At 35.6% G+C, this 10,981-nt stretch overlaps 1 protein-coding gene across 2 annotated transcripts in view; it reads right to left on the reverse strand.

Annotated features, from left to right (window-relative positions):
* LOC111155451 (syntrophin gamma 1) overlaps positions 1-10,153 on the reverse strand; it is a 357,699-nt gene extending 347,546 nt beyond the window's left edge. The window contains exons 1-2 of one of the 2 annotated variants that reach the window (XM_022515614.1): positions 10,099-10,153; positions 1,190-1,324 (exon numbers count right to left, since the gene is read on the reverse strand). In XM_022515614.1, the coding sequence (XP_022371322.1) occupies positions 1,190-1,324; positions 10,099-10,125 (162 nt within the window). In that variant the 5' untranslated portion in view covers positions 10,126-10,153. The remainder of the gene's footprint in view (positions 1-1,189; positions 1,325-10,098) is intronic. The other variant, XM_022515615.1, reaches the window with a different exon arrangement.
* Between the last annotated feature and the right edge of the window lie 828 nt (positions 10,154-10,981).

The raw sequence follows: 10,981 nt of genomic DNA on the forward strand, positions 1-10,981 counted from the left end.
AGAAAAGAAAGATGAAAAAAAGAGGGAAGGAAGGAGAAATCAACCATTGACTGCTATTCTTTTATTAACTAAAAGGAAGAATGGGGACTCCATAAGAACAATTTAATCAGCTTTGACAGCCAGACCCATGATTCAGGATGATTTAAATCGTCTGTGACAAAAGAAGAGTTAACAGTCTGCAAAATGTCCATTATCTTTAGTTAGCAAGGGCCTATTGATTTAGGACCTGGTGTGACTCCCATAGGATGTTGGTGAGAAGTGAGGTGGAAACTCAAGTTCAGCATTATTTACCACCAACAAAATACTCCAAGGTAAGTCTGTAATTAAGCTACAAATTAAATCTTTGTGCTAAATAGCTATAGATGTCTGGGGAATCCAGGAAGCAGACTGTTTGTTACTTGCTGTAATTTCTTCTGAGATCATATTTGGCAACACTGTTAAAATAATGTCTTTAATGTTTACATAATAAATGATGAACTCTAAAAGTTGTCCTCTTTAATGCTAAAGTTGCTTTGTCCAATATAACTAATTTCACCTAAAGATGTCTTCCACAGCTGTACTTCAGTGCTCGTGAGCAGATCAATGAGTTTTGACTGATAATTTATGGCTCTTTCTGAGGCTGGATTAGCAGCAGGGTAATATGCCAACCATTTAGGGCATTAGACAGAACTTGCTATGACACTTGGGCATAATTCTATCAGGGAATCATTCATGCACAATCTCCTGGGGAAAAGCATTGATATTGAGTCCAGTGATTGCCACCTAAAGTCTCACACTTCCCAAATGCAAATCACTGGGCTCCACGTTTGTGCCACCTCCAAAAGTCCAATGTGATGCAAGGTAAGACTGGGGCAAGAAAAACTACTGTGCACTGTCCTCAAATAGTCCTCTGTATGAAAAGGTAGAATGCACTTTCTCAAGATCAGATTATACAAGTGTCACTGCAGCCACTTAACAACTGGGAGTCAATGGGATGCCCTAATGTGTAGGGATGAGCCCTGATAGGTGGCTGTGGACCTAGGTTTGGTACTTATACAAGGACATTGCTTACTTAATAATGTCAACAAAAATTACATGCAGGAGGATTGACTATGCTCTGAAAGTAAAAGAATAATATATTGTGAACTTTCTGTGAATAAGCATTTTTATTAACAAAAAAAAAGAGTTCAACAGAAGGAAAGCTACTTACACCAGAATAGAAAGGCTCACCAGACACACATATCACATCCTGTTCCTGGATCATCAAAATATCTTTGGCTAGGTGCAGCCGGACTTTGAAAGGCTCCTGATTACCATCCTGCAGCAAACAAATCCCTGTCTTTGTCTTCAGGCAAGAAAAGAACAAAACAGAGGAAAAAAATTTTACTTAGGTTATAGAATATAATTTTATGGGCTATTCACAGCAAAACACGATGAATAGCATTTGAGAGCTAAGGAAAATGCACTCTGATAAATCTGGAACATAATACTTAATATAGGAGCAGAGACAAGGTTAACCATTTCATGTGAAGTAGACCTCAGGTAATGGAGATTTGTTAGAAAACCCACTAAGATTAGGAGAATAAGGAGTATGTTTATATACTAGATTTGAAAAATAATCAAAGTTTTGTTTAATACATATTATCTAAATATAAAATTTTTGATAAGAGATTTATTGAGATATAATTCACATTCTATATAATTTAACCCCTTAAGATCTATAAGACAATGGTTTTTCGTACAAAGTTGTGTAAGCATCATTATAATCAATTTTAGAACATTTTCAAAACTCCAAAAGGAAACCTATTGCGTGCATCACCCTAGCCCTCCCCAGCCCCACACAACCACTAATCTACATTCTGCCTCTATCATAGAATTTTGAAACTGAAACCATACTTACTTAACATCATTTCTATCCTCCACAATTTCATCATTCCTATTTGCCAACACACACACACACACACGTGCACACACACACACACACACACACACACACAGTACAGATGAGAAAATGAGGATAAAGGGGAGAAGTGAATTGCTTAAATTAGTACAATTAATTAAAAACAGAGCCTGGCTTAGGACCCCAAATCTGTGATTCCCAAGCCATTGTTTTGCTTCATATATTTTTTGGGGAATTATAAAAATAGCCTGTGAAGACTGCCGAACTTGCACTAGATAGCCTTCCACCAGTAATCACTTCAGTAATCACTGAAGAAACCCACAAATCCCATCACTCCTGAAAGTATATAATATTCACCCAGATAAATAGAAATATGCTGACAAACCATAACAAACTGTGGACTCTGAGAAAGAAACTGAGGGTTTTGGAGGCGAGGGGAGTGGGGGGTTGGGTGAGCTTGGTGGTGGGTATTAAGGAGGGCACGTATTGCATGGAGCACTGGGTGTGGTGTATAAACAATGAATTTTGCAACAATGAAAGGAAAAAAATTTAAAAAAAAAAGAAAGAAATATGCTCCCTAGCAAGAGCACTTAAGTTTCTCATTTGTCAGAAATACAAAAGGAAATTTTTTTTTAGACAGAAAATAATCACTGGCTGTCATTCTGCACCAGAAAGTCAATAGGAACAATGACCACTTTGGCAATTGTATTTTCATCTAATAATTATTAAGCCATTCTTAATTCAGATAAAGGATAAGTTTATAGAAATATGTATTTATCCTTAGTATTAATGAGCGTAAAATTCTAGGCAATAATACCAGGTTTTCTCTTGGAATATAAATCTACATATGGATTGCTAGGAGTTTGTTTCTTTAAAAGAATGTTTCATAATGTAAATGGGAACATACTTAGATACTGATGCTGCTAAAGATAATTCCTTCTGTAAATAGCTTTATCCCATATGCTAATACATACCATCATACCCTTTATCACTATGGGCTTATATTAGTCTGTAATTATTTCATAAGTGTTATGATATCTTTTAAGAAAAAAACAAGTCTTTTCCAAGAGCAAGGATGGTGTTCTTTCTTCCTTTATGAGACTGGCGCACAGCAGGCACTCACTAAATTGTGTCGATTAATCTATTCTAGAGCATAACTCAAGTGGATACGTCTAGGGGACAAAAATATTTCAGCAAAGGCAAATGATATTTTCCTTAATATAGAACGTAATTTTCTACATTTTTCACAGAGAAACGTCTTTCATGCTTACAATGTGATCTTGTCTGGGAGCCAACATCAGGACTCTCTGTGGTAACATGGGGAAGAGGAGGGTATAAAATAATATCAAAGCCAAGTGAACATAATTGAGCGCATTTGCTGATGTTTTAATGCACAGTATAGTCAGGCCAATTTTCTCCCAGAAGTGTAATGGAATAGCTGGCAATGACAAATAATGCTCTGTCTTAACGTGAGGATGAAAGAGGGGTTTTCCCTGAGAGCCCATAAATACATTATTGTTACACATCAAAGAGATATCAAAGATCATCCAGGGAAAGTTTGAGGGACAAAAATATAGCTATGAGACTTCTCTCATTACATCTGATGTGGTCAAAGCTCCATTCACTCAAATAATGTATAAAATGTCCCCTAATTATTAGACAGTTGTCTGCAAAACAAAATATATAGACTTTGAGCTCACATTTGGGTCCTGAAAAGACAGAATTAAAGAGAACAAACAATGAAGTAGCTTTTGTTAAAATGAATACACACACACACACACACACATAAATAGCTGTTTGAAGAAAACAGAAAACAGCACTAATGAAGCTTGAAACAAATTGAACTTAAATTCGTTCTTTAGGGGTTATAGATTTTACATATATGTTATTATAAAAATTCAGCTATGTACATGAAAACATTTAAATCCCATACATACACCAATTTTGCAAATAATTTACAAATAATTCAGACATGAATCAGACAATCGTCTCTGACCTCCAAGCGTTCTTACTTATATAATATACATACATGCATAAGCTGCAATGTGGTATAAGATGTGGGAGCAACATGAAGAGAAGAGTTAAATATTTTTGAGGAAGGGAGGTGTTAAAGGTTTTCTAGATAAAAAATAAAATGTACGGTCGTCTTAATAAATTGAGGAAATAATTAGAGGAGGCAAAAGTTATTTTATTCAAGAGGGAAAATGAATAAAATTATGAAAGTATGAGACTGGGTAGCTGACATGATTCAAGAAGAGAGAGGCATGAGAATGCATCCCAGTGCTAAGTCTGCATAATCCAGCAGAGGCCAAGGGAGAAGAGGTGCCAGGTGAAGAGGAGGAAGGTCAAGGCCCTTACATGATATTCCAGGAGTTTAAAGGTATTAGAGATGCCTTGGAGAAGTCTGAACAGTGATTTATGTTTTATAAATATATTTCTTCGAAAAGGAGATGGATAGGAATTGGGAAAGATACAACATACTTTTTGTTAACAGATATATAAGCCTTGAGCAGAAGATGTTGAGAGCTGATAAATAACTGCATTAGAGTCAGAACTGGTACAGTAGATTAAAAAATAGGTAAAATCCATTTCTGGGAAATCTTCTGATTCAGAACAGCATTGCTGGACTGGTATCATCACTAGTGAAATGTAGTCACATTTTTATTTGTTGTTTAATAACCACTTGCATAAAGTTTACTGTGTTTCCAGAAATACTATTTCATTTGTTCCTCCTAACAACCCAGTGCACCCGCTTTCATAGACAGGAAAGGAGCAGAGGAGCAGAGACAAATGGAAGTCAGTATCTGAACCCAGACTGCTGGCTCCTGATTCTGTGCTCTTAACCACCTGCTCTGGTTTCACTCATGCACAGATTATTTGAGGGATGCTTCCGCCCAATCCTCCTATAAACAGTGATATGACCACTGGTGTTTCTCACCAGGAGACAGCACTTCAGTCACCAAGAATCTCCTTTGGGAGTACAAACAGTTGTGAGAGGGTCATCATCTTGAACCAACTGTATTTTTCTGTATCAAACAATGACCACTGGGGGTAAAGTGAGTGAGACCACTCTGACCCGATGATTTTTCCATCAAAGGCAAGCTACCAAGGATGCATAAAACACTGTCTCATATGGGGAGAGGCTTAATCTGCATAGCCTCATCCTCCATAGATTGCTTAAGGTTAAAAATGGGAACCAAGACTGCGAGAGCAGCCACTAGAATAGCATAACCTAAAAGAGTCTGGCTGCAGTCATCAGATCCATGCACCCAGACTGCTGAACAATAAAAAATCACCTAAGTAAGTATTGGCTGCACATTTTACTATAAACTTAGATCCTGTACCTGTCTGTTTCTTTATTAACATAAGAATCATTTGTCTTCAAACTTTGTGGGCTGTGTACACATTGCACATGAGTAAAGAAATGTATGTGCTCTATGTAGACGTATACAATATATTATGCAATTATGAAACATACATAAAACTTGAAATTTTAAAGGGATGGTTCATAAAAAATGATATAGATTCAAATGTTTTCCTGTGCCTGATATAAGATACTATATTGCATGGGGATTTTACAAAATCCACATTGTTTATTTAGGGGACTATTAAAAGGCCATGCATCTTAATTATTTAACAGGCAATACTTTTTAAAAATCTAGTCATCAACTAGCTTTCTGTAAATCAATGAAGTGTGTTTATGAATTCACATGAATTCACTCTGTTTTAAAAAACAAACCTCACAGTTAAACTTAACAAGAATTTAGGCTTAGCTTAAACCTTGGAACTTTAAAAACTTGGCTATGATTCCTTTCATACTTAGAAGTTAAGGTTTCTTTGGGCACCTATGTGGCTCAGTCAATTAAGTGTCTTCCTTCAGCTCAGGTCATGATCCCAGGGTCCTGGGATTAGGGTCCCACCTCAGGCTCTCTGCTCCACAGGAGTCTGCTTCTCCCTCAGTCCCTCCTCCCACTCATTATCTCAATCTCTCTCTCTCTCTCTCAAATAAATAAATCTTAAAAAGTTAAGGCCTCTTTAGGTTCTAGGCTTTGAAAGAACATGCGATTTCATGAAACTTTTTTTTTAGAGATTTTATTTATTTATTACTTATTTATTTATTTAGAATGTGTGAGCATGGGGAAGGGCAGAGAGAGGGAGAGAGAGAATCTCAACCAGACTCTGCATTGTGCACAGAGCCCAACATCATGACCTGAGCCAAAATCAAGAGTCAGACACTCAACCTACTGAGCCATCCAGGAACCACTACTTTCATGAAACTTTAAAAGCTATGTTCCTTTAATCTTGAAATATAAAACTTGTAATATCAAACAAAAAAACTACAAACTACAAGGGTGCAGAGACCATATATGTCCTGCACATAGTTTTATAGGTATCCTTGATATTTCCATATTTTGCTTGCCAAATATAACTTAATTTGTTCTGTAAACTTATAGTTTTAAGTGTTGTGTAATTTCTTATACCCTACCATATTATTGCAATATTGCACTAAATGCCATTTGATGCCATCTGCCTCCAACTGCATTTTGTACTCCCTTCCAGGATTACTTCCAGTCATGATCTCCTTGGCTAAATGCCAGCCATTTGTCAAGTCCTAGTACATGACTCACTTCACCCTGAGGCTTTCCAAGACCACTCCATCCAAACAAGTGTTTCCTTTTTTGAACTCGGGGTTTTTACTGAATAAATATATTCACCTAACAATTAAGCAGAATTGTATTTAGGCATCACATGTAGAGACTTGAATAATATCACAGTATTTAACCTCGTCACATATGTTGCTATCACAAGAAGATCTTAATAATAAGTTAACACCATTTTTATCATTGTGGACTATTAATATGTAGGACCTAGTACAGTGTTTTTTGAGAGTAAGCTTTGTTTCAATATTTGTTGATTGAATCATAGTCACAAATTCTCTTACTATATGAAGGACTAAGTTAAATTATATATGTAAATGAATTATAAATTATTAAATATATGTTACAGAAAATATGTATTTTCATGGTCAACACAGAGATGTGAATAATATTTTAAGGAATATAGATGAAAATTAATATGAGGAATGAAATATGAGGAAAATGAAGTAAGAGGAATACCTACACTAAAGATAGCATAATTACTTCTTGAACACATTGTTATTTTATTTTTTTAAAGATTTATATTTATCTACTTGAGAGAGAGAGAGCACCAGAAAGAGTAGGAAGAGGAAGGGCAGTGGGAGAGGGAGAAGCAGACACCCCAATCAGCAGGGAGCCTGACGCAGGGCTCAATCCTAGGACCCTGGGATCATGAGCTGAGTCAAAGGCAGACACTTAACCAACTGAGCTACACAGCGCCCCTAACACATTATTATTTTGATGACACTTTTAAAAGTAGAGAATCAGTAATTATGCCTGCCCATAACATGCACTTTTTCTTCCAAACTGTGAATTTTGTGTTGTCCCAATTATATTCTCTACCTTTATTTTTACATTTTATCAGACTTCTAAATTCCAATTCCTTAAAAGTATTGCAACATTTTCTTTTTAAGGGGAGAAACTTCTTAACTAATAAACCTTTCTTTTACAAATGATTTGTATTAGAAAATTAAAATATTTTATATGGAACTAGACATACTTCCCTTTCCTTTCAATGAAGAGACTTCCTGGTATGTGCATGGTTATAATCAATTAGATCTGTCCAATGATGTGGATATCAGATTTACATCTTTAATATCTTAGCAGTCAAGAGAAAACAACTTTTATTCAACATATATTTGACTATGTTATAATGTTATAATTGACTATGTTATAATTTCCAGCAACATAGTTTAGAAAGAGGATCAAACTTAAAGAGTTCCAAGCTACACATTATGGTTTTGCTTTTAACTAATTAATTAAATGGGACTTAGCATTTCATAAAATTGCTCAATTTCTACACCTGCAAAGTGAGACAGTTAACTAAATTATCTTTATGGTTTCTGTCCACTTAAATGTTCTAAGACTGTACATTTCAGTTGCACTCATTGACTTTGATCCATCTACAGGGGGATTTGATCATCTTCAGAGTATCTCATAGCTCTGTACTCCTGCCAACCCAGCCAGTGTGTGGAAGACACAAGGCTGCTGCTGCTGAGCAGTTCTGAGACAGCTTAACTCCACCCTGGGGACAGTCTAAAATGGTGGAAATTATCAAAGGACTCATTGCAAGAGAACAAGAACTTCTGTCTACAGAAAGCAATAGTAAGATGATCACAGCGATATTATCATTGTAAAATAAAATAAATCTGAACCTTAAATAATACTTGATATATATATATTCCAAATCAATGAATCAAACAATTTTGTTTAAAAAAAAGTTGGAAAAATCAATCTTAAGTCAGTCTCTGGAGTCCAAGGTAAACCAAGTGTTAAAATAGTATTTGGTCACTATCCTGTCTTTGAGGATCTCATGACTTTTCTCATGACTTTTCGTTTGTATTTCATTCATGCAAATAGCCATATGATGAGTGTTTTACTACCCAAAACATAAGATAACAAACACAGTGATGGAAATAGACTTACTACATCCAAAATTAAGCGTATGAGACTGTGTATTTAACACTAGAAATGACACATAATTAAAATGTACGTTTTTAAATTTAAGTTTCTAAAGCATTAAATTATTTTTTAAAAGTATGAACTGATAGGTGCTGAGTTAAAAGGATGAATAAATTTTACACCGTCATTATTGTATTTAGTGTAGCATGTAAGAGAGATCTGTAAATAAATAACTATAAAATACTTTGAAAAGTGTTAGCATAGAGAAAATCTTTTGGAAAACAAAAAGCTTGAGCTTAAGTATTAAAAATATAAAAGCAGGGTGCCTGGGTAGCTCAGTCATTTAAAGCAAATGACTCCTGGCTTAGGCTCAGGTTTTGATCTCATTGGTGGTGAGATCAGTCTCACATCAGGCTCCAAGCTCAACCAGGTGTCAGCTTGAGATTTTCTCCCTCTGCCCCCACACCTCTGGCCTTGGGTGCACATATGCCCACGTGTGCACACTCTCTCAAATGACTAAATGTTTAAAAAAATATATAAACTATTTACTAACTTTCTGAAAGATCTTCTGTTCTAAACTTTGAAACACCTGTGACAAATACTTTTTTTTTTTTGACAAATACTTTTTAAAAGTAGATATTTTTGCAAGAAACAACACTTGACATCTCATTAAAAGAACAATCTGGGGCACCTGGGTGGCTCAGTGGGTTAAAGCCTCTGCCTTCGGCTCAGGTCATGATCCCAGGATCCTGGGATCAAGCCCCGCATGGGGCTCTCTGCTCACCGAGGAGCCTGTTTCCCTTCCTCTCTCTGCCTACTTCTCTGCCTGCTTGTGATCTATCTGTCAAATAAATAAATAAAATCTAAAAAAAAAAAAAAAAAAAAAGAACAATCTTCACAAATGTTAATAACAAGTGTTTCTTGGTTTGTTTTTAACTGTATCATAGGTAATCTAGTCATGGTTGTTTTTCTTGGGGTATCTATATATACAATAAAAATATTTTAAACCTTTTAAGCAAATATGGAACATTTTAACCTCTGAGTGACTGCATTCGGCCTGAAGAATGAAAGAATGCTTTGAATGTTGCATGTTTAGTAAAATAGTGTTTTTTCCTAAGATAGAATGGTTATATCCCTGGGGCCTAACTCCATGCACTACTGACTACACACTTGAATGGCCTTTAAAATCCTTGAAAGAGCAATGTATCACTTTAATTCACACCAAGTGTGAAGACAGCTCTACAGAGAATCTGAATTGCTATGTGTGATATACTTAAACAATACTGAAATACTTAAATAATACTGGAATCATAAAATCATAGAATTTTAGTGCTGAAAAGGACATCAATATCTTCTAATTTATAACCATTTATGTGAAAAGAATTACTTCCAACACTTCTACTACCTGAAATCATGTAGTGAGTGCATAGTTTATGGAGAAGGGCAATTTAATCACATCAAATATGCTCCAGTATTCTTAAGGAAGAGTGAAAATTTGAGCTTCCCCAGGCACTCTGGCTTTTTTAGACTTGCAGAAACAGACCGTACCTTGGACTTGAAATGGACCTGTCACCCATCCCTCCACCAAAAGCAGTGTTTCACTTATATAAAAGAGGGCTAAGTGTGTCCCATTTATAACAGGTTTCCCTTATTCAAAGAGCAGAAAGCCATGTAACATACCTCTTCACAGGCAGTCCTGAAATCCATGTGCTACGGCACCTCAAAGGATGTCGTCTGAAAAGACAGAGAAATGGTAAGCCATCAAGCACAGCACTGAGTGTAAGAGTGGAAAACACTAATAAAGCAAAGCATAAGCAATTATGGAGCAGATACTCTGGGCAAACTGTTTATGGCCACCTGTAAGGGACAAGAATTCCCTGAGTACAATGAAAAGAGCAGAAGGTAAAGAAAGAAGTCTTAACTCCCGCCCTTGTGCATCGTAAATGGCTCAGTGTGACCCAGAGGGTGCATTTCTATGCACCTCTCCACTCCAGTGAGCATTCAGACAGGATCTGAGATAGGATAAACCTCTTCTCTCAAGTGTTCTGTGCATTCCCAGCTTTCATTTTGAAACCTGAGTTTGCAACTGGGAAAGAAACTTCAAAGGAGTAATTAAAGTTGCCTTTCATGTGGTTATCTCTTGAAAAAAGATTGACTAATCTTTCTCTTTTTAATTAAAAAGCTGCATGCATGAATAATTCTCTCTGAAACAAAATTTTATTCACAAACAGTATGATGTAAAAAAACAAGCTATTTATCAGAGTGAATAATATTAAGATAAATCAATGTATGAAATATTAACACAGATTTATTTTGTGGTCATTATAATATGTAAATGGTGAACATGCACAAATGCATGTAAAATGCATATTTTTAATGCTTTTAGATAATTTTATTTTGGTTATATGATAATAAAACCAAGAGTGGTCATAGATATTTAACACCCTGACACTATGGAAAAAACACAGAGCCAAAATATAATATAGTTTAGGTAAATGAGACTTTTAAGTGAAATGTATGGTGAATTCCACAGTAAAAGACTGGACTCCTCAAAATAATCCTC

Source organism: Enhydra lutris, unplaced genomic scaffold (genome assembly GCF_002288905.1).
Source record: "Enhydra lutris kenyoni isolate GAN:26980312 unplaced genomic scaffold, ASM228890v2 scaffoldscaffold41, whole genome shotgun sequence".
Lineage (NCBI taxonomy): Eukaryota > Metazoa > Chordata > Mammalia > Carnivora > Mustelidae > Enhydra > Enhydra lutris.